This window comes from Schistocerca serialis, chromosome 6 (genome assembly GCF_023864345.2).
Source record: "Schistocerca serialis cubense isolate TAMUIC-IGC-003099 chromosome 6, iqSchSeri2.2, whole genome shotgun sequence".
Lineage (NCBI taxonomy): Eukaryota > Metazoa > Arthropoda > Insecta > Orthoptera > Acrididae > Schistocerca > Schistocerca serialis.
In genome coordinates, this window is record NC_064643.1 from 731,167,143 (window position 1) to 731,191,946 (window position 24,804).

Genomic DNA, 24,804 nt, shown 5'->3' on the forward strand with positions numbered 1-24,804 from the left:
CAATTCTTCCAGCCTAATGAGTTCTCAAGTGATAAGTTCACACTCACACACTCACTCACTCACTCACTCACTCCCTCCCTCCCTCCCCTCCCACTCTCCCTCTCCCTCTCTCCTGTTTCCAATAAGCTTTCTGGGAAGTTTCCCTTAGTTATCAGGCAGATGCTCGAACTGCAAATCTCTTCCAAAATATTCTTTATTAGGGATTCCTCTGTCCCAGTTTCAGCCCATAGGGAACAAAAGAGCCCTACAATGGGCCAGATATCAAACTGCCCACCCTGTCATTTGAGGCTGAAGATGAAAATTCAGAACAAAGTCTGCATTTAAGCTTTCCAGTGAATGTTCATAGGGGCACTTCTTTCAGTGTATGTGATAGTTTGCACCACAGTCACAAGCAGGTGATTCAAACCAGATCCAATGACATGGAGAAGATGCAGTTCATCAAACATTTGAGTGATCCTACTTGTTTTATCCAGGTGGAAAGAAGGTGGCTGAACTTAACCAATTTTGGACAAGAATCACTTTTGTTGACAAGTCTTTGAGGATGTCACTGAGATCATTCTTGTCTTCGCATTCCATCAGATGTAAAATATATCACAGCTAATTCTTTGAGTATCTCTCGGGCAGGTTTGTGTGGTTTCAGTCTCACTGCAGCACTTTCTTCTGTTTCTTGATGAATGTAAAGAGAGCAGTTCTTTAGTTTCCTGGACTGTAACCTAGCAAGGGCATTACACCATTTGACATGAGAATGGATGTTTTTTCAGAATGAAGAAGAGTGGAGACCAACATACCAGATACAAGTCTTATCATGTAGTGCAGCTGGAAACTGACTGGTCAGTTGTGGGTGCTATTTGGCCATTTGGCAGAGAAATATTCAGCTGGTGATTTTGTTATGTTAAAGCAGTCAGTCGCAGCAGTATTTTCATTTGCTCCCTGTGAAGTTTTTGCTAGTCTTCCCAGTAAGTTATTATGGTTTTTAGGTTTAGAAGATAGTTTATGAAGATGGCACCAGCAGGATAAGGATGTTTCTAAGGTTACATACAGGTCCTTGTGGGTAAGACACTATGGTAGTATGTAACTTCTGAACCTGCTCGTAGGTTGATAATTTGCTTATTTTTTACTGTAGTGGAACATATTTCTTTCTAGCTTGTCATTTTATAAAAATATTAATTCATCTTCTGAAGGTCTTTGGACAGTGCAGTCTCCAACTCATTGACATCTCTTCTTTGTATAGTGTGGTTCTTGTCATCTGTATATATAAAACTACAAGGTAACATTTCTGGATAGTCGTAAATAAGCAAGCTGAAGAGAACTGCAGGCAGTACTGAATCCTGTGACAAGGAATTGTTACATCTTGGAATTTTATACGGAAATGTTCTGTATGGGTTTCAAAAATGTATTACCAAGTATATTTTTTATCACAGTGAAGATCTTGTAACATGGATGGTATGCCCTTGATGAGTTTAAATATGAGTCTTCTTTTAAAATAGTGGCATAAAAAGTTGAGAGATCAAGGAATACTGAGACATTCTTTGTATTCGTCTCAAATCCTTTTTCCAGATAGGCAGTCAAGGCAAGTACTGCAGTTTAAACTATGTCACAAACCAGCGATTTAGTACACTGGGACTCGAGCTTACCCAACCGGTTCAGTCTCTGGGACTGTTTCACTCACTGAACCAAACGTTCGACATGCCTCCAAGTCTAACAGTTTCACTCAGTGCACTGTCGGGCTAGCTGACTTGGGAGAAACAAGGTGTTAGAACATAATCATATCACTGGGGTTACAATAGATGCGAATGGCATCTGCCATCAAAAGATAAGTGTCTGATTCAAGTCCTGACCAAGCATACTTAACTTACTTACTACAGAAGTTCATCATGAGTACATGGGCAAAGAGTAACAGTTTTTCATTTCACTTCCCACTTTTGTCAGTTAGTGAAAACATTAATCCAGTCTCAATATTTCTAAATGAGTGCTGACTGAGTAGCTAGGTGTGTTTCAGGAAGACTCACCTTTCATGAAGGTGGGCAGCTCTGTGAGCATTGTGTAAAAGCCCCAGTTGGCTGTAAAGTTGGCCACCAGCACTGCCCATACAGGCATCGATGTCAGCAGATTCTTCCACGGGTATTCTTGGTTCTGAAACATGATATGAAACTGATGAAATTAAAGCCATGTGGCTGAGTGGGAGCAACAAGTAAACTCTAAGTTCACAATCAGAGGGAAGAATGACAGTGCGCAAGGTATGATGGCAAACACGCATTATGGGCAGATCATCAGTAAAGAGTAGAAGCATATAAAAAAAACCATCCTCAGTGTTAAAAACTACTGACAAATGCAGAACTAAACAGACATCATAACTGTCACCATTACAGTCAATGTATTTTTGGAATCTTAGCTTAACCCACACGCAATGCCCATGATCACCATCTAAGACTAGTTGCCATGATGTGAAAGACACAAAAGGCATCAAACATTGACCCACGACAATTGGAAGAAAGCAATATTATGTGATGACTTAAAACCATCCTGTTCTGTATACAGATCTTACCTTGGTGCAGTATTTTAGTAATGTTTATAAAAAAGAAGTGTTTCAGCCTGAAAAAAGTTACACATAAAGTAATAAGTGCAAGATAATGTCTGTGCAGAATTAAAAAGTTGATGTTGATGTCCTTGTGGTTGTGCAGCATCTCACAGATGACCAGCACACTTTATTTACTCACTATTGTTCATTAGATCCACTGGTGGAATTGTAGTGCCTTCTATCTTCCAAGTAACTAAATGCAAACATATTTAGTTCATCAACATGATGCTAGTTGCAGTCAAGTGTTGGAGGGGGGGAAAGGTTGTTTCCGAAGCTGCATCACAGGAGTCTACCAGACACCATGAAATCTTTGCCTTTACTAACAGTAAATATTTTTTTATTTTAACTTTTATTATTTTCCTTAGCAATAGCTGTTGCTAACAGGTATTTACTTATCTTTAAATCTAATATGACCTCACATAAGACCTACTTCAATCTCGAAAATGCACGTGACTGGGAAATTGTACTCCAGCTGTTGGAGGAAGTTGATCAATCAGATGATAACTTCAGTAGTTACAGTGATGTAGAAGAACGCGGTGGGGAAACAAGAGAAGCAAATACCGACACTGAGCAAGACAGTCTCCAGTGATAGTGACAATGGAGCGAGACACAGCGTCCAGTGATAGTGACAATGATAATCTTGTAGATGAATGTGTTCTGGGAATGAAAAAAATCTACTAAATGGCCAAAGGTGTGTCCACCAAAATGTGTTTGAACTCGATGACAAAATGTTGTCGGTCATTTACAGGAAGTGAAAGTGGCTGCGAAGAATGCAAGAACACCAGTGGAATGTTGGGAATGCTTTTTCGACAAAGGGATTCTCTCTAGCATTGTTGAGTACACCAATGAAAAGATAAATGTGATACGGGGACATTATTCCACAGAAAGGGATGCTCATTTGACAGACAAAACTGAAATAAAAGTTGTTTTAGGGGTACTGTATTTATGTGTGGCAAGAAAACTACACCATATGAACACGGAAGACATATGGGTCTGCAATAAAATGAGAACCGAGTTATGTCATCTGACAATGACTGACAAGTGATTTACGTTCCTCTTATACTGTTTAAGGTTCAACAACAGGGATACCCAAAAGGAAAGAAAGAAGATTGATAATTTAGCTTCTATGCATGAAATATTTTCTTTCTTTGTGGAAAATTGTAAAAATGCTTATTCAGTTGGGGAATACTGCACTATTCATGGAATGCTAGAAACTTTCAAGGACAAATGTTTCTGCAGGCAGTACATCCCTAGCAAAACAAGTACGTACAGGTTAAAACTATTTGCTTTGGTGGATGCTAGGATGTGTTACACCGCCAATCTGGAAATATAACCTGGTAAACAGTTTCGAGGGCAATTTGCAATGAATAACAAACCAGCAGATGACGTGAAAGGTCTCACTTCTGTGTTATCAGAATATAACCACAGATAGTTGATTCACCTCCTTATAATTAGCTGATGACTCACTTCAGAAGAATCTTACTCTGGTTGGAACTATAAGGGAGAATAAATATGAAACTCCGCCGGAGTTCTCGCACTAATGTCACTACGAAAAACAAGGCGGTCCTGATACTCTCCACAATGCATTACGATAACTCGATGCTGTAACTGGTGATATGAAAATGCCAGAAATGATAATATAATGCTACCAATAACTATTTGAGCGTAATCTTGCTGACGATTATTTGTGTCGACGGTTCATTATCGTCAAGAGATCTCAGGCGAGGTATTCGGAGTTTTTCCAGATAAAGGCGCCGTCCAACCCACAGAAGAGGACCGAGGCTCGGAAAGACAGAGATACTGTTAATGCGGTTGTTCAAACAACCAATACGCCAAGTACTAATGCTTCAGCTGGAAGTAATCTCTCCCTTTAGAACATGCACAGCAAGTAAGCGCTGGCCGATACTTGTACAGCTCATTGAATTTGATGTTTCTGTTATAAACTGTATAAAGACTTAAGTACTAGGAATGCTTTCATGTATGGACCTTAATGAAATTTTCTGAAAAGTGATACCGGCAATGGTTTGCACGTTCGTGACGAATGAGGTTACAGACTGCGTTCGTAATGTCACACTCAACAGCTTTGTGATGTATATTTATACCTAAAAATCGGATAAGTAAAATACATTCCACCAGTCAAAATTTGCACATCTCTTTCATTTTACTTCATTAGTATCGTTAAACATATAAATTTTAACAGATCGAACGAAATATACATTGTTACCGCAAAAATGCTGTTGGCGTCTGTGAGATGCCACGCTTCCTATTATGAAACCAAGTCCCACGCGATCACTGCAAGATTAATGAACACACCTTACCTAGTGCAATCACATTTACCTCTGCTTTATGCGAACAGTACTCCAACATTGGCGAAAAAAAAGGCTGAAGCCTTCCACTTATTCAGAAGTAGGGAGTTGATCAGCCAAATCAACAGTTCACACATGAGGCTAAGGTAGGTGGTCAGCCGTGGCCTTGCTGAAGGAACCATCCCGTAATTTCAGTCTGCATAATATGGAGCTAATGACTCAGACTGCCATAAACAAATCTCATCTGATGGCAAAAATGATTTGGGGGCACACTACTACCAGTACCGAATTTGTGTGGCACTTGTCTCGTATATATAGCCATACGAATTAACTCTTCATTACACTGCCTTTAATTTTAATAAACACAGTATGCGTACTATAATTATACCTTCGTGGTACTTATCCATAGAAGTCTCTCTTCCTAGTGTGACATATTTCGATTTGTATGTGCAGTAACAACAGGTCAGCGCTATTGTTTTTTCTAGTAAATAAATTCGTGAAAAGATGGCAAATAGATGCAATATTAATGTTTCAGACATAATGCACAGTGCAAACAGCAGCATCAAATCAATATCATGGGACATTTCGATTTTTTTTAAAGCGATATGCGTAACCACTATGCTTACGCCACAGATGCTCCTACTCGCTACTCATACACCACGGCCGCCTGTATTACAGGCGGCCGTGCATACACACTAGGGCTGTTTGTGAACACGGTTTGAACTGCTCGAACAATTTACGACACAGTTCGGGAAATCCAGGGTTCCATTCGATGTTTTGATCGGCCTGCGATCTAATGAATTTTGTTGCCATTACCACAACGACCTGTCTTAGCGTTTTTAATGCCCTGTGGATTTTAACAATAAAAATAACTGTGAAACACGGACTGGAATATCTTCTAGGGTGCAAGTCACGCGTAACAACGGAAGCTAATAAATAAAAGATTACAATCATGGTTGTGTGTAATTGTCGACCTTGCGCTCGTCCAACGATCTAGTGAGGTCTGGTACTTTTTCGAAGATGCATTCCGTTCTAATTTCTTCTCGGTATAAAAATTATAGTCACTTTATTACAATACATTTCTTTTGGGCAGCATATAATTCTTGATTAGTTGTTTTGATTGTTTCATTTGAATATTGTCGTCTTGTTTTCAAACTGATTAAAATCTGATAAAGTTTTTATCTGTTATTCTAATTTGTGAACAGGGATTGAATTGCTCATTTGCAACTTACTTGATTAATCATTACCATCTCTCATAATGAAGTAAAATATTATGCTGGGTTCACTCAAGCAATATTTTTTTCGAGGACAAAATTTTCGACTTCGTTACTTTTATTTAAAAATCGGCATAAATGTTAACATATACATAGATACATACATACTGTATGAGACCTCGTATTGTAAATTTGTTTAAACTCAATAGGAGTTTGTGCAATTGTAGGACTTAACGCTGTTTACTCCACTGTTCCACGAAATCGTGAAAATTATGCAGAGTCATAGTTTACTGTTGTGGCTTGTTCATAGTTTCTTCTCTATTCCTTGCACTCGCGCCGCATGAGTCAAATGTGACGTGGTAGTTCGAACAAGCTCGGACGTTGCGTTGTATCGGGAAATCCCGCTCGAACGGGAATATCGTTTGCCCAGCCCTACTATACACTGAGTAACTAAAATGAGGACAAAACAACTGACGTTACGCTGGAATGGGTTGATTTGGTTGCGCTAGATTGATCAGGCTAGGTTAGATTGAACTGTGATAATTGTGGATTTGAGAAGCCAGATAAAGGTTGCAGTTAACAAATTGACCAGTATTGTTTTAAGCGCCCGACACACGAAAGACGGGCTGCAGTGAAGCATCGCGTACTGTATCGCCTGCAATCGGTCGCTCGCCTCGAGATACCATACACGAGCGATTTGCCAAGCAGTTGCAATCATTATTGTGAACGTCATTGTGTCGAGAAGTTTTGCTATGGATACTGAAGTGCTGTGTTTAGCAGCAGTTGCTGTTGATTTGCGTATCCCCACGAGTACTTGCGAAACATAAATTTAAATAGACGTCGTTAAACGTGTCTTGAAACGCTTTTCGTGGGAAATGTGGGTTACTTTATAGAAATATTACACTTTCAGCTGGTGCCAAATGGATTGTGTACATCTTTCCAGAGTGCCGATACAGTTTTTTAGGTTTATTACTTCTCAGTTCCTTTTTTATTCATTAGTCTTACTGTTTAACTGCTGGTATTTAGGCCTACACAGCTTACTCGATAAGTCAATAGAGATGATGATGATGATGGTATTTGGTTTGTGGGGCGCTCAACTGTACAGTTACTAGCACTCGACTATAGAGGTGTTGTCAGTAGCAGAACTACTGATTACTGTGACTCTCGTTATAAATTGTATCAAGGAGAATTAAATTATATGAAATGACAAGAGACTAGAGTAGAACTGTATAATAGATTTGCACTGAACATTTAAATTAAAATGTCCTCTCAACATTACAGCAGGTAGGCTACGCATGTTATTCTGTTGAGAAGTTAAAAACTTCAATAATGCGTTTAATTATTTCATAAATAACTCAAAATCATAGGATGGAGCCCATTGTATTGCGACTTCCCATCACTTCTATAGCACAAACTTCAAAAAGCTAATCACCGCAGTATCGGTATCGTAAGGTGTATTTTGTATTACTTCTTAATATAGACGTTAACTTCGGCTTCCATTTCACTTCGCAGACTACATCGTGGTCACTATAAATTCCAGTGCAAATTTGTTACTCAACTTGGGTAAAGCCTAACTAACTAAAAATGTAGAACTAAGCTTAATAATTAGAGAAACGAGTCGCTGCCATATTGCTAACCAGCCAGACAACCATACTGTGAACTCGAATCGCATGCGATCCGTCAGATTGCCAGGAATTTCCTTGCGACCAGCGATCAGTGACCGATCGGTGCAAATTGCCCACACAAGAGAACTCTACCATGCGATCGGTTACCCATGCAACAGATCGCTGCAATCTGTCGCTCGAGGGTGGAGGGGGGGGGGGGGGGGGCTATAGCGAGCGGGGAACGTCACGTGACCCAAACGTCAGCAGAACGCCATTGTAGCGTCCTCATGTTAGCCACTCATCACTGAGGCTGAGACTGCAATCTGCAAATGAAAAGTGTTCATTCGTGTAAAGAGTAATGAAGATTGCTTAGGAATACTCAAGTGTGACTCTGGACGAAATGTTAAGCAGATGACAGTTTTTCCTTGTTACAAATGTGACGGCAGTGAAAAGTGTTTCTAGTTTGTACCATTTTACATTTTGGGAAACAGACATGATCGTTTTTGCACTGGTCAGCTAAATTGAGGAGTTAATACTTAAATTTTAAGATAAATGTAAGTTACTACCAATGTCGGAACGGTGAAGTTATAGGCGCCCTTATGAAAATTAGTAGAAATGAATGTTGATAAAACGCCTAAAATGTTATAAAACAGGGAAGAGTAGGTCTTTCATAATTACACTCACTATACCCAATGTTACCTGCAAGCCGCGCGGGATTAGCCGAGCGGTCTAAGGCGCTGCCATCATGGACTGTGCGGCTGATCCCGGCGGAATTTCGAGTCCTCTCTCGGGCATGGATGTGTGTGTTTGTCCTTAGGATAATTTAGGTTAAGTAGTGTGTAAGCTTAGGGACTGATGACCTTAGCCGTTAAGTCCCATAAGATTTCACACACATGTTTTGTTACCTGCACAATCTCACATTCTGTAAGACAGCATAAATACGGTCAGACATTCTAAAACTCTCAATTAAAATACAAGTAATACAAGAGGAAAGCTAAAATAATTATACTGGAATATGTGACTGTCTGATCATTACAAAAAACATGAATGAGCCAGAAACCCTGATAACCCACTCCCCCCATAACTAAAATTTTAGGGAACAAGCCGGGCATTGCCCGGAACCATTAAAGTCGTACCACATTCTACATCTACATCTACATCTACATTGATACTCCGCAAGCCACCCAACGGTGTGTGGCGGAGGGCACTTTATGTGCCACTGTCATTACCTCCCTTTCCTGTTCCAGTCGCGTATGGTTCGCGGGAAGAACGACTGTCTGAAAGCCTCCGTGCGCGCTCTAATCTCTCTAATTTTACATTCGTGATCTCCTCGGGAAGTATAAGTAGGGGGAAGCAATATATTCGATACCTCATCCAGAAACGCACCCTCTCGAAACCTGCCGAGCAAGCTACACCGCGATGCAGAGCGCCTCTCTTGCAGAGTCTGCCACTTGAGTTTATTAAACATCTCCGTAACGCTATCACGGTTACCAAATAACCCAGTGACGAAACGCGCCGCTCTTCTTTGGATCTTCTCTATCTCCTCCGTCAACCCGACCTGGTACGGATCCCACACTGATGAGCAATACTCAAGTATAGGTCGAACGAGTGTTTTGTAAGCCACCTCCTTTGTTGATGGACTACATTTTCTAAGCACTCTCCCAATGAATCTCAACCTGGTACCCGCCTTACCAACAATTAGTTTTATATGATCATTCCACTTCAAATCGTTCCGTACGCATACTCCCAGATATTTTACAGAAGTAACTGCTACCAGTGTTTGTTCCGCTATCATATAATCATACAACAAAGGATCCTTCTTTCTATGTATTCGCAATACATTACATTTGTCTATGTTAAGGGTCAATTGCCACTCCCTGCACCAAGTGCCTATCCGCTGCAGATCTTCCTGTATTTCGCTACAATTTTCTAATGCAGCAACTTCTCTGTATACTACAGCATCATCCGCGAAAAGCCGCATGGAACTTCCGACACTATCTACTAAGTCATTTATATATATTGTGAAAAGCAATGGTCCCATAACACTCCCCTGTGGCACGCCAGAGGTTACTTTAACGTCTGTAGACGTCTCTCCATTGATAACAACATGCTGTGTTCTGTTTGCTAAAAACTCTTCAATCCAGCCACACAGCTGGTCTGATATTCCGTAGGCTCTTACTTTGTTTATCAGGCGACAGTGCGGAACTGTATCGAACGCCTTCCGGAAGTCAAGAAAAATAGCATCTACCTGGGAGCCTGTATCTAATATTTTCTGGGTCTCATGAACAAATAAGGCGAGTTGGGTCTCACACGATCGCTGTTTCCGGAATCCATGTTGATTCCTACATAGTAGATTCTGGGTTTCCAGAAATGACATGATACGCGAGCAAAAAACATGTTCTAAAATTCTACAACAGATCGACGTAAGAGATATAGGTCTATAGTTTTGCGCATCTGATCGACGACCCTTCTTGAAGACTGGGACTATCTGTGCTCTTTTCCAATCATTTGGAACCCTCCGTTCCTCTAGAGACTTGCGGTACACGGCTGTTAGAAGGGGGGCAAGTTCTTTCGCGTACTCTGTGTAGAATCGAATTGGTATCCCGTCAGGTCCAGTGGACTTTCCTCTATTGAGTGATTCCAGTTGCTTTTCTATTCCTTGGACACTTATTTCGATGTCAGCCATTTTTTCGTTTGTGCGAGGATTTAGAGAAGGAACTGCAGTGCGGTCTTCCTCTGTGAAACAGCTTTGGAAAAAGGTGTTTAGTATTTCAGCTTTACGCGTGTCATCCTCTGTTTCAATGCCATCATCATCCCGGAGTGTCTGGATATGCTGTTTCGAGCCACTTACTGATTTAACGTAAGACCAGAACTTCCTAGGATTTTCTGTCAAGTCGGTACATAGAATTTTACTTTCGAATTCAATGAACGCTTCACGCATAGCCCTCCTTACGCTAACTTTGACATCGTTTAGCTTCTGTTTGTCTGAGAGGTTTTGGCTGCGTTTAAACTTGGAGTGGAGCTCTCTTTGCTTTCGCAGTAGTTTCCTAACTTTGTTGTTGTACCACGGTGGGTTTTTCCCGTCCCTCACAGTTTTACTCGGCACGTACCTGTCTAAAACGCATTTTACGATTGCCTTGAACTTTTTCCATAAACACTCAGCATTGTCAGTGTCGGAACAGAAATTTTCGTTTTGATCTGTTAGGTAGTCTGAAATCTGCCTTCTATTACTATTGCTAAACAGATAAACCTTCCTCCCTTTTTTTATATTCCTATTAACTTCCATATTCAGGGATGCTGCAACGGCCTTATGATCACTGATTCCCTGTTCTGTACATACAGATTCGAAAAGTTCGGGTCTGTTTGTTATCAGTAGGTCCAATATGTTATCTCCACGAGTCGGTTCTCTGTTTAATTGCTCGAGGTAATTTTCGGATAGTGCACTCAGTATAATGTCACTCGATGCTCTGTCCCTACCACCCGTCCTAAACATCTGAGTGTCCCAGTCTATATCTGGTAAATTGAAATCTCCACCTAAGACTATAACATGCTGAGAAAATTTATGTGAAATGTATTCCAAATTTTCTCTCAGTTGTTCTGCCACTAATGCTGCTGAGTCGGGAGGTCGGTAAAAGGAGCCAATTATTAACCTAGTTCGGTTGTTTAGTGTAACCTCCACCCATAATAATTCACAGGAACTATCCACTTCTACTTCACTACATGTAATTGTCAGTTAAAACACATGACAAATTTGTCAGTAAATTACACTACTGGCCACTAAAATTGCTACACCACGAAGATCACGTGCTACAGACGCGAAATTTAAGCGACAGGAAGGAAGATGCTGTGATATGCGAATGATTAGCTTTTCAGAGCATTCACACAAGATTGGCGCCGGTGGCGACACCTACAACGTGCTGACATGAGGAAAGTTTCCAACCGATTTCTGGCCGGCCGGAGTGACCGAGCGGTTCTAGGCGCTTCAGTCTGGAACCGCTCGACCGCTACGGTCGCAGGTTCGAATCCTACCTCGGGCATGGATGTGTGTGATGTCTTTAGATTAGTTAGGTTCAAGTAGTTCAAATTTCTAGGGGACTGATGACCTCAGCAGTTTAATCCGATAGTGCTCAGAGCCATTTGAACCAACCGATTTCTCACACACAAGCAGCAGTTGACCGGCATTGCCTGGTGAAACCTTGTTGTGATGCCTCGTGTAAGGAGGAGAAATGCGTTCCATCACGTTTCTGACTTTAATAAAGGTCGGATTGTAGCCTATCGTGTTTGTGGTTTATCGTATAGCGACATTGCAGCTTGTGTTGGTCGAGATCCAATGACTGTTAGCAGAATATGGAATCGGTGGGTTCAGGAGGGTAATACGGAATGCTGTGCTGGATCCCAACGGCCTCTTATCACTAGCAGTCGAGATGACAGGCATCTTATCCGCATGGCTGTAACGGATCGTACAGCCACGTCTCGATCCCTGAGTAAACAGATGGGGATGTTTGCAAGACAACAACCATCTGCACGAACAGTTCGACGACGTTTGCAGCAGCATGGACTATCAGCTTGGAGACCGTGGTTGCGGTTACCCTTGACGCTGGATCACAGACAGGAGCGCTTGCGATGGTGTACTCAACGACGAAACTGGGAGCTCGAATGGCAAAACGTCATTTTTTTGGATGAATCCAGGATCTGTTTACAGCATTATGATGGTCGCATCCGTGTTTGGCGACATCGCGGTGAACGCACATTGGAAGCATGTATTCGTCATCGCCATACTGGCGTATCACCTGGCGTGGTGGTATGGTGTACCATTGGTTACACGTCTGGGTCACCTCTTGTTCGCATTGACGGCACTTTGAACAGCGGACGTTACGTGTCAGACGTGTTACGACCCGTGGCTCTACCCTTCATTCGATCCCTGCGAAACACTACATTTCAGCAGGATAATGCACGACCGCATGTTGCAGGTCCTGTACGGGCCTTTCTGGATACAGAAAATGTTCGACTACTGCCCTGGCCAGCACATTCTCCAGATCTCTCACCAACTGAAAACGTCTGGCCAATGGTGGCCGAGCAACTGGCTCGTCACAATTCGACAGCCACTACTCTTGATGAACTGCGGTAATGTGTTGAAGCTCCATGGGCAGCTGTACCTGTACACGCCATCGAAGCTCTGTTTGACTCAATGCCCAGGCGTATCAAGGCCGTTATTACGGCCAGAGGTGGTTGTTCTGGGTACTGATTTCTCAGGATCTATGCACCCAAATTGCGTGTAAATGTAATCACATGTCAATTCCAATATAATATACTTTTCCTATGAAGACCCGTTTATCTTCTGTTTTTCTTCCTGGTGTAGCAATTTTAATGGCCAGTAGTCTAGGTGCTTGCCCTCTTGTCTGAATATAAAATACAATCTACAAAAAAGGTGGCGCACCGAAATCTGTACGCTACAAGCCGCCCATGTTGGAGCGTCCTCTCGCTACAGTAAGAGCTCATGCGTCATAGCACTGTGTCCTGTGAGGAGACAAGCGAGAAGGACCTCATCCAGCTGTCTGACTGGAAGGAGATACGCCATGGCCGGGCTGTCAATTTTACTAGGCACAGCATATTGTCTTTCACTACCAGCCACTCTTCTTCCAATCTACATGAGTCGGTACCTAAAGAGTGAGGTGACACGATGTAAGAGGATGGCACATGGAACTATCTGATCATCGCAACATGCCTCCTTGACCGGTAAATCTGCCATTATGTTTACCTTAATAACCATGTGCCCTAGTACCAGCAGAAAGTACCTCCTTCCCAGCCTTTGTAGGTGGAGGGTGGCGTCCTGGACGTTCTGCTCTACTTTATCTGCTGGGTAAGAGAGTTGTTAAGAGTTCAGGGCGCTCAAGGAGTCGGAACAGACGAGTAATTTAGCAGTCGTGACACATCTCATCTGCTTCAGTTCCCTCAAGATCGAATATGATTCAGCACCGAACACAGTGAATTCTCAAGGTAACTGGATCTTGTACAGCTATATATTTGTGGTGTTCATTTAAAATGTCATAAAATATTGTACGAGGAACAGATACAGCAGCACAGTTTCTCCTGTACCACATTTGATCCAAAATTACTCTGGGCCTCTGAAGTAACAGGTGTGACAGTTGGTTAAAACCCTGAATTTGAGTTTGTATTTATCCTACACCAAGTGACTCCAGAACTGCATCACGTGGATCCCAAATGGTCTTGTTGTGCATGGACAATTTGAGAAAAGGCATTCGGTAGCTGGACGAGCGAAAGTACGGAATGCTGGCAAATTTGGAGCAGTATGGATCTTATATGATTCACACGCCATGAGGAGTTGCCATCGAATGGTGAGTGGCAGTTCCCCAACCTCAGCACAGGGACAGTGTGACAGGGTATGGAATTAGTACTGTAAGCACCTGTGGACTGCCTGATCTCCTCATGGTGGATAGCATCAATGATCTGCAGGTAAGAAAGTGTCGCTGATGCATATAATGTTTGCCCATAGGCTAGCCGTGATCTCAGAAAAGTCCTATGAAACTGAAGCAGATCCTCCCTGTCCGCTCCCTAAGACTTTCAGCTAAGGCATCTTAAGAAATTAAGTGCTTTTTGGGTATGAAACTTTCTGGCCGATTAAAACTGTGTGCCGGACCGAGACTCGAACTCGGGACCTCTGCCTTTTGCGGGCAAGTGCTCTACCAACTGAGCCAACCAAGCACGACTCACGCCCCGTCCTCACAGCTTTACTTCTGCCAGTACCTTGTCTCCTACCTTCCAAACTTTACAGAAGCTCTACTGCAAACCTTGCAGAAATAGCACTCCTGAAAGAAAGGATATTGCGGAGACATGGCTTAGCCGCAGCCTGGGGGATGTTTCCAGAATGAGATTTTCACTCTGCAGCGGAGTGTGCGGTGATATGAAACTTTCTGACAGATTAAAACTGTGTGCCGGACCGAGACTCGAATTCGGAGCGTGAGTCGTGGTTGGGTAGCTCAGTTGGTAGAGCACTTGCCCACAAAAGGCAAAGATCCCGAGTTCGAGTCTCGGTCCGGCACACAGTTTTAATCTGCCAGAAAGTTTCATATCAGCGCACACTCCGCTGCAGAGTGAAAATCTCATTCTGGAAACATCCCCCAGGCTGTGGCTAAGCCATGTCTCCGCAATATCCTTTCTTTCAGGAGTGCTAGTTCTGCAAGGTTCGCAGTAGAGCTTCTGTAAAGGTTGGAAGGTAGGAGATGAGGTACTGGCAGAAGTAAAGCTGTGAGGACGGGGTGTGAGTCGTGCTTGGGTAGCTCAGTTGGTAGAGCACTTGCCCGCGAAAGGCAAAGGTCCCGAGTTCGAGTCTCAGTCCGGCAAACAGTTTTAATCTGCTAGAAAGTTTCATATCAGCGCACACTCCGCTGCAGAGTGAAAATCTCATTCTGCTTTATGGGTCCTTCCCTTCAGGGCCTTTGGGCGTGGTAACCATGACTGTTTTGAATAAAAAATGAGGCGCTGAAACCTCACTGAGCCTTTAAAGGGAGAATGGTGTCCGTCATATGCTAGTCAGGTAAATTAAAAATATGACAAGAACGACTGAAATCAACATCCACACATATACAAGGTGTGTCAATAATGTAATGAGACTGATTTTCTTTGCAAGATGTGGCAACCCTGCAGACTTGCGTAGGCACAATATCTCTGACCTTGGTCTATAAGCTGCTTCTAGTCCAAGTGGCACATCGATGCAACTGCAGTCGTGAGTTGTGCTATAATAAGTTAACATGTGTTTGTTTCTCTTGTCACAGAAATTGAACCGCATAATATTGCGCAATTGTATGCCATTTCTTTTTGGGTTAAATTGCGTGAAAACGTGACGACAACTTACGATAAGCTTCAGAAGGCTTTTGGAGAGGAGGTTATGTCAAGAGCTCAAGTTTTTAGTTGGCATTAAATGTTTAGTGAAGGCAGAACGAATACTGAAGATGAAGACTGCAGTGGACGACCGTCAACCTCACGGACGGATATCAACTTAGCCAGGGTGCGTGAACTCGTACGATCTGATCAAAGATTTTCCGTGAAAATGATTGCACAAGAACTGAACATCAATCGAGAAACTGTTCGTCTAATAATAACTGAAGATCTTGGTATGAGACAGATTTGTGCAAAAATGGTCCCCAAAAATCTCACACCACAACAGCGAGAAACACGGAAAAATGTGGCAGCCGATCTGTTAGTGCAAACGGAAATCAATTCAGAATTGTTGAGCCGTGTTATCACTGGTGTTGAAAGTCCTTTTTTTCAGTACAATCCACAGACAAAACGCCAAAGTTCGCAATGGTGCTCAAAGGGCAAAGCCGCAGATTCCGAGACGTAAATGCACAGTAAATAGCTGTAATTTTCACGATTTATTCCTGAGATCCCGGTCTCGAATAACCCCATAAATTTTCTTCATATCTTAATCCGTTCACGAGATACAGAGGTTCAGATTTACCCTACTTGTACAAGTAAACCACACACATAAAATCCTGTGTGAGGCGAAAGCGTAGCTTAGAAAATTGATGTAGCACTCAGAAACATGCTGTAAAGTGTCTCTGTTATCAGCTTTGGACCCACTGTTGTAGTACTGGCATACATTCAAATTTTTTTGCATGCATTAGGTGTAAAATTAGTTTTACATTATTTCAGTTTCACAAAAATAAACTTATTGACCAAACTTGAGTTTGATTTCAAACACGTACCCGATTCATACAATTGTAGTTGGTGGTGACTAATTTACTCTCGATGTGTTTGCGAAAATAAGTGTTGAATTCCAGAGGTACGCATAAAACATCATCCGAAATTGTGCTAAACGCATTGTCTGAAAATTATTTCGATTAGTTAGTTCATGAACCCACGCGAATAGAAAACGTTTGTGGAAACACACTTGACCTCTTAGCAACAAATAATCCTGAGTTAATAACGAGAATCAAAACGGATACAGGGATTAGCGGAAACAGGGTTGTTGTAGCGACATTGAATATTGTAACCCCCAAATCCTCTAAAAATAAACGAAAAATATACCTATTTTAAAAAAAAACATAAAAATTCACTTGACGCCTTCCTGAGAGACGATCTACACTCCTTCCAAATTAATAATATAAGTGTAGGCCAGATGTGGCTTGAATTCAAAGAAATAGTATCGGCACCAATTGAGAGATTTATACCAAATAAATTAACAAATGACGCAGCTGATCCTCCTTGGTACACTAAACGGGTCAGAACACTGTTGCAGAAACAACGAAACAAACATGCCAAATTTAAACAGACGCAAAATCCCCATGATCGGCGATCTTTTACAGAAGCTCGAAATTTAGCAAGGACTTCAATTCGAGATCCTTATAACAGTTTCCACAACGAAACTTTGTCTCGAAACCTGGCAGAAAATCCAAAGAGATTCTGGTCGTATGTGAAATATGTTAGCGGCATGAAACAACCAACGCCTTCTCTGCGTGGTAGCAATGGAGATACTGTCGAAGACAGTGCTGCCAAAGCTGAGTTACTAAACACAGCCTTCCGAAATGCCATCAAAAAAGAAGATGAAGTAGATATTCCAGAATTCGAATCAAGAACAGCTGCCAACATGAGTAACGTAGAAGTAAATATCCTCGGAGTCGTGAAGCAACTTAGATCACTTAATGAAAACAAGTCTTCTGGTCCAGTCTGTATACCAATTAGGTTCCTTTCGGAGTATGCTGATGCATTAGCTCCATACTTAACAATCATATACAACTGTTCGCTCGACGATAGATCCGTACCCAAAGACTGCTGGAAAGTTGCACAGGTCACATCAATATTCAAGAAAGGTAGTAGGAGTAATCCACTTAATTAGAGGCCCATGTCATTAACGTTGATATGCAGTAGGATTTTGGAACATACGAGGGCTATCCACAAAGTACATTACATTTTGGAATTAAAAATAAAGTATTGGAAATTTTTTTTATTATATACAGATGAAAGCCACACTTAAATACTACTTTTCTACATAGTTGCCATTTAAATTAAGGCACTTATCGTAGCGATGGACGAGCTTGGAAATTCCTTCGTCGTAAAATTCGGCTGCCTGCGCCTTCAACCACGTGGTTACCTCTTCTTGAAGCTGTGCGTCGTCATCAAAACGCTGCATAGCCAACCACTTCTTCATTGCTGGGAATAAGTGGAAGTCGCTCGGTGCCAGGTCGGGACTGTACGGCGGATGAGGAAACAACTCCCACTTAAAGATTCGAGAACTTCACGAGTGGCATTTGCCGTGTGGGCCCGGGTGTTGTCGTGAATCAGCAAGATCTTTGAGCCCAACTTTCCCCAGCATTTGTTTTGTATTGCTCTTCTGAGGTTGTGCAGAGTTTGGCAATACCTTTGAGAGGTTATTGTAGTGCCTCTTTCCAGGAAATCCACAAAAATCACATCTTTTCTGTCCCAAAAGACAGTCGCCATCACCTTCCTTGCCGACATTGTCTGCATGCATTTCTTGGGTTTCTGGGGGGAATTTGTGTGCCCCCACTGCATTTACTGCAATTTTGTCTCGCAGTTCACATGCTTAAACCATGTTTCGTCACCAGTAACGATGCGATCGAGTAATGAGTCGCCATCTTTCTCGTAAGCGTCCAAAAACGTTAACGCTGCAGCCATTCGCTGATTTTTGTGAATCTCTGTCAAGATTTTTGGTATCCATCTTGCACAAAACTTGTGGTAACCAAGGTTTTCGGTAATGATTTCGTGCAACAAACTTCGTGAAATTTGTGGAAAACTCATAGAGAATTCCGTTATTGTGAAATTACGGATTTCACGGACCGCGGCATCGACTTTTTCGACAAGTTTGGCAGTCACTATGCTGTGTCTTCCACTTCGCTCTTCGTCGTGAACGTTAGTTCGGCCATTTTTAAATTTTATGACCCATTGACGCACTCCACCTTCAGTGATTATGTTGTCCCCATACACTTCACAAAGCTGCCGATATATTTCTATCGGTGTACAGTTTTTTGCAGTCAGAAACCTTATTACAGCACGCACTTCACACTTCGCGGCATTTTCAATTAACGCTGACATTTCAGACTGTCACAGTAACTGAACGGAGTACAGCACGAACCTCTCACTAGCACGGCAGGATGCCGACTGAGCGGCGTAATGCCATGACACCAAGATGGCCGCGCTAGCCCCGCCTAACGGACACAAACGAAAACGTAATGTACTTTGTGGATAGCCCTCGTATATTGTCTTTGAACATTATGAATTACCTCGAAGAAAACGGTCTATTGACACACAGTCGACATAGGTTTAGAAAACATCGTTCTTGTGAAATACAACTATCTCTTTATTCGCATGAAGTGTTGAGTGCTATTAACAAGGGATTTCAGATCGATTCGATATTTCTGGATTTCCGGGAGGATTCTGACACTGTACCACACAAGTGGCTTTCAGTGAAATGGTGTGCTTATGGAATATCACCTCAGTTATGTGACTGGATTCGTGATTTCCTGTCAGAGACGTCACAGTTCGTAGTAATTGATGGAAAGTCATCGAGTAAAACAGAAGTGATTTCTGGCGTTCTCCAAGGTAGTGTTATAGACTCTTTGCTGTTCCTTATCTGTATAAACGATTTGGGAGACAATCTGAGCAGCCGTCTTAGATTGTTTGCAAATGACACTGTCGTTTATTGACTAATAAGGTCATCAGAAGATCAAAACAATTTGCAAAACGATTTAGAAAAGATCCTAATGGTGCGAAAATTGGCTATTGCCCTAAGTAACGAAACTGTGAGGTTATCCACATGAGTGCTAAAAGGAATACGTTAAACTTCGGTTACACGATAAATCAGTCAAATCTAAAGGCCGTAAATTCAACTAAATACCTAGGAATTACAATTACAAACAACTTAAATTGGAACGAACATACAGAAAATGTTGTGCGGAAGGCTAACTAAAGACTGTCTTTTATTGGCAGGACACTTAGAAAATGTAACAGACCTACTAAAGAGACTGCCTACACTACGCTTGTCCGTCCTCTTTTAGAATACTGTTGTGCAGTGTAGGATCCTTACCACGGAGTACATCGAAAAAGTCCAAAGAAGGGCAGCGCGTTTTGTATTATCGCAAAATATGGGAGAGAGTGTCAATGAAGTGATACAGGATTTGGGCTGGACATCGTTAAAAGAAAGGCGTTTTTCGTTGCGACAGAATCTTCTCACGAAATTCCAAACACCAACTTTCTCCTCCGAGTGCGAAAATATTTTGACACCGACCTACATAGGGAGAAACGATCACCACGGTAAAATAAGGGAAATCAGAGCTCTTACGGAAAGATATAGGTGTTCGTTCTTTCCGCGCGTTAATAGATTGGAATAATAGAGAATTGTGAAGGTGGTTCGATGACCCTCTGCCAGACACTTAAATGTGATTTGCAGAGTATCCATGTAGATGTTGATGTAGATTTCTTTCCGTAAGAGTTACATGCCTTGTTGCAGCGGGGAAAGGAAGGGAACCAGCGGAAAAATGTCCCTAGTGGAGCACAAAAAATGTGAATATGTTCCTGTCTATTTAAAGGACTCTGACTGAAAAGTTGCGTACTTGCTGCCTCATATTACCTTCATCTGCTTCTTTAAAGTTGTTTCTAAAATTTTGGGCATGGAAACATATTCACGCTTTTTTATGCTGAGAGAGATGGAGACAGTGGTAGTGGGAAAGAGACGGAAAAATAATAAATACTGGAAGATAGAGGTCAGTGGTTGTGGTACAGAAAGAGCGAAGGAGACAATGGCAGTGGGAGAGTAAAAGAGGGATACAGTGGCACTGGAACATAACTGACAATGACAGGACAGTGCTAGAAAAAGAGTAAAGGAGATGGTGTCAGTGGAAGAGGAATAAAGAGGAGGAGAAAATTGATGTGGTTGATAGTCAGTGATAATGAGAGACAGAGTCTATGACAATGATAAGTAGAAAGAGAGAGATAATGACAGTGAGAACACACAGCAGCATTGCGAAGGAATGACTGAGGTAGTAGCAGTAAGGGACAGCATAAGGGAGATGGTGACAGTGAAAGGAGGCTGTAGTAGTAGGACAGAACAAAGGAGACTGTGGCTGCGACACCGGAGACAGTGACTGTTAGACACAAAGAGTTGGGCTGATTGAGTGAGTGGGAATTGGCAGGTGGGAGTGGATGGGTATGAGCGACTTACAGCAGTGGACTTTTGGGTGTGAATGAGTTGCAGTTAGGGGAGCTTGTGGAAGTCTGAGCTGAGGTGCATGTTAAAAAAAGCATGAATGTGTTCGCATGCCAAAATGTTTGGAAAATTTTTCAGAGGTGCTGAGGAAGGTAGGATGAGGCAGCTAGTACCTCACTTTTTAGTAAGAGTCAGTTAAATAAACAGGAATATATTCGCATTTTTTGTGCTCCAATAGAAGCAGTTTTCCAATGGTAAATAAAGTGTGGATTTAAAATTAATAACAATTCGATTTATTACTTTATATGGGCAAACATTACAGCAACTGTCAGTTTTTGATGTGATACCCATTGTTCGCATATCGGGCTTACTATGCAGGTATAGCATCTGTTTCCAAGATGACGTCGCAACAGGAAAAGCCTTTCTGCGTGCTCTTTTTTAAGGTGTCTAGGTCTGTGGTTACACTGCAGCGTGAGTTTCGTGCATGACTTAGGAAAGACACAGCACAAAAAAACATAGGTAGGTGGTACTGACAGTTCGTGAAATCTGATACTTTTGTAAGGGGATGAGTCATGGTCGACGTCATGAGTGCGTAATCCATTTCACTGAAGACCCCGCAAGTGTCTTAGTAAAGCAAGGAGAGAACTGTTCATGCTAAACGTTATGTGTGGGAGATACTGCGTAAGTGGCTTTTAAAGCGTACATAGTGGGATTAGTGCAGGCCCTTACACCAGCAGACAAAGTCAAAAGGCATGACTTTTGTGAAGAGCTGCAATTAAAACTGGAAGAGTGGTTTTGTAGAGAGGCTCATCTTCTGTGATGGATCCACTTTCTATGTAAATGGTAAGGTGAACACACACAACATCTATATCTGGGAATGCGAGAAGCCACATACGATGACAAGAGCATCATTGTGACTATCCAAAAGTGAACGTCTTCTGTGTAGTATCGTGTGAGAAAGTGCATGGCCCATTTTTCTTTGAACAACGAACAGTGGTGGGCAACTCATTTCGAAACATGTTGAAAACTTGGTTGTTACTGCAGCTAAAAACTAGTTATGATGATTACATTTTGCCATTGGATGGTGCTCCACCCTACTTCTACAAGAATGACGAGAGCTTCTTAATTGTGTTCTTCACCAACGGTGAACTGGGCGTGCTGCAACAGCAGACAGTAACCTTCTTGCTGGTCATCCCATTCGCTGGATTTAACACCCTATGATTTCTTTCTGTGGGGTTTGTGTAAGACCGAGTTTGTGTACCGACAATTACCATTTCCCTTGAGGAAATGTGTGATCGGATAAAGCATGCACTGCATATGATCATGGAGGACTTCCTACATCAAATATGGGAAGAATTTGATTACCATGTAGATGTGTGTCCGTGACTGGAGGTTTGTAATCAATGCATCAGAAACTTGGAAAGTTGCTACTGCTTATGCTGTAAGATTTGCTCGTACAAAAAAGTATATAGATTTATTATTAATTTTTAAAACCGCACCATTAATTAATAAACCCACTGTATAATGCCTAACCCCCCCCCCCCCCCCCCCGCCTTTTCCTTTCGGTTGTCAGGATGTTTTGCTGCCAAAGTACTTTTCCTAGGTGGGGTAAGCCAGTTGTATACTAAGTTTGGTTAAAATGTTTCCATGAATTCCAAAAGGGATTGAATGTCGCCATTCAGCATAGTGACCCCTAAAACGGTGGGCTCGAGGCCAATAAAGTTGGTTTTATCTTATTTTTACGTGGCACACTCTGGCACCTCCACTTCATAGCTAACGGAGCTATGTAGACGTGTGCCTTACCGTCGCCATGTAGTGAGATGGTGCTCTCAGGGCGCTTCTAAGCAATGCTTCTACCGCTTGCCGACAATCAACGCGGAAGTCGCGTCTGTATTGGGTCGAATGTCAATGTAGCTTTGTACACGTACACATCACTGGCGAGTATCTAAATGATTAGAGCTATAATTCTTTATGAAAGGTAGAAGGGCCACCAGAGTACAGTAGTGTTATTCATGTTTATAGTGTTATTACCAGACCTGGTAGGATATATAAGAAGCGTAAACAGTGTCAGATGTTGAGTGATCACTGTGAATGACACGGAGATGTCTCTTACCCGTGTGAGACATCGTTATCAGCACCGAGCAGAGTTTAAAAGGGGCCACATTGTGGGTCTTCATTTGGCTGGCAGGTCGAATCGTGCAATATCCATTTTTGTGGGGCACTTGGATGTAACAATGGCCTGATGAGCACCAAATACATCGTAACTCCATCACATGTTCGCCTGCCTACCAAGAATAAGTAATGGACTACTTGCAAAACTCTGTGTTGTTCTGCACTATCGATCAGAGATTAGCAACAGCGGAACTAAGGAATTAGCATACTATGTGTAGGCTATGTTTGGAGTGGTGTCATCACCGATAAGCAGGGATGACTTATGAAAGGCGCTCATCGAGGAATCGTGTTTCTGACAATCCTGGACGATCATCGTTGGCGAGGTCCGCTCCGATAGCTGAGTCGTCAGCGTGACGGATTGCCGTCCTGCGAGCCTGGGTTCGATTCGCGGCTGGGTCGGGGATTTTCTCTGCTCTGGGACTAGGTGTTGTGTTGTCTTCATCATCATTTCATCCCCATCCGGCGCGCAGGTCGCCCAATGTGGCGTCGAATGTAATAAGACCTGCACCAAGGCGGCCGGACCTGCCCCGCAAGGGGCTTCCCGGCCAATGACGCCAAACGCTCATTTCATTTCCATCGTGGCGAGAATGGTGCCCATCTGGCGAGACGTCCCACTCTTCCAATGTCTTGGAGAGGCACATCCGTGTTGCTCCTAGTGTATGGGAGCCATCGGGAATGATTTCATATCAAGGCTGGTAGTGATTGAAGGAACTCTGACAGTCCATGACATGGACATGGACATCGCAAGTCCTCATATGTTACCCCTCGTGCGACAGTATCATGATGCCATTTTTGAACAGGACAATGCTCATCCACACATGACATGTGTCTCTACGAACTGCCTGTGTGATGTTCTGGTACTTCTTTGACCAGCAAGAGACCCAGATACGTCCCCAACAGAAAATTTGTGGGACCAATTCGGATGTTAACTCTGTGCCAGTCCATTATCCAGGACATCAAAGACCACCTACAAAAGTTATGGGGCAACTTGAATTAAGTGAGGATACAAAGGCTTCGTGACACCCTTTCCAAATGATTCAGTGCAGGAATCCATGGCAGAGGACGTGCAACGTTGTACTGATAAATGGGACAAGGCTGGCAGCCCTGGCGCAGACTGCACATGCCTGAATATTAAGCTCGCGAAGATAAATAGTTAATTCTACAATAACTGTCAGTTAAGTTAATATTACACCTAAGGAAGTTAATTAGAGCCTATTTCATATTATCTATTGAAGGTGTCACTCGTTTCAGAGTATTTCCTGAAAGAATTTAAAAAAGTAACCTAAGGGCCAATTTCTGCGTACTTTAGACGTAAGTTTACATACAAATTTAAGATGTTTGCGTAGGTATTAAGTGAAGAATTTAGGTTGTTTTCATTACACATATACAGGGTGGAGAAAAATTTTAACCCTGGATAGCTGATCCCAGTAGGAACCAAAATTACTAATGTTGTGTAGGTCGACAAGTCACCATTTTTAAACTACGGAAACTTGGCGCCACGCGCTCCGATTGGCCGTGGGATTGCCCTGTTGCCGTTCGTCGGTTGACGGGTAGCGCTGTGATTGTTGGTTCACACAGCCAAACGCCCTCGCCCCGTCACTGTCCCAACGTGAGACGCACACGTGTTGAACAGGTCCTGCTATTTGTCTCCATGTCGCATCAGAGGCATTCACATGTAAGCTTCGCCTCAGAGCACACACACGTCACCTGCGATTTAGTGATATGGTAAGCATGGCGGCATAGTATTGGT

The 24,804-nt window shown here is 42.5% G+C and overlaps 1 protein-coding gene across 1 annotated transcript in view; it reads right to left on the minus strand.

The window, feature by feature from the left end:
* Window positions 1-24,804, minus strand: part of LOC126485053 (sialin-like) — a 259,946-nt gene that overhangs the window by 155,874 nt on the left and 79,268 nt on the right. The window contains exon 5 of the mRNA XM_050108655.1: window positions 2,010-2,133. Within this exon, the coding sequence (XP_049964612.1) occupies window positions 2,010-2,133 (124 nt within the window). The remainder of the gene's footprint in view (window positions 1-2,009; window positions 2,134-24,804) is intronic.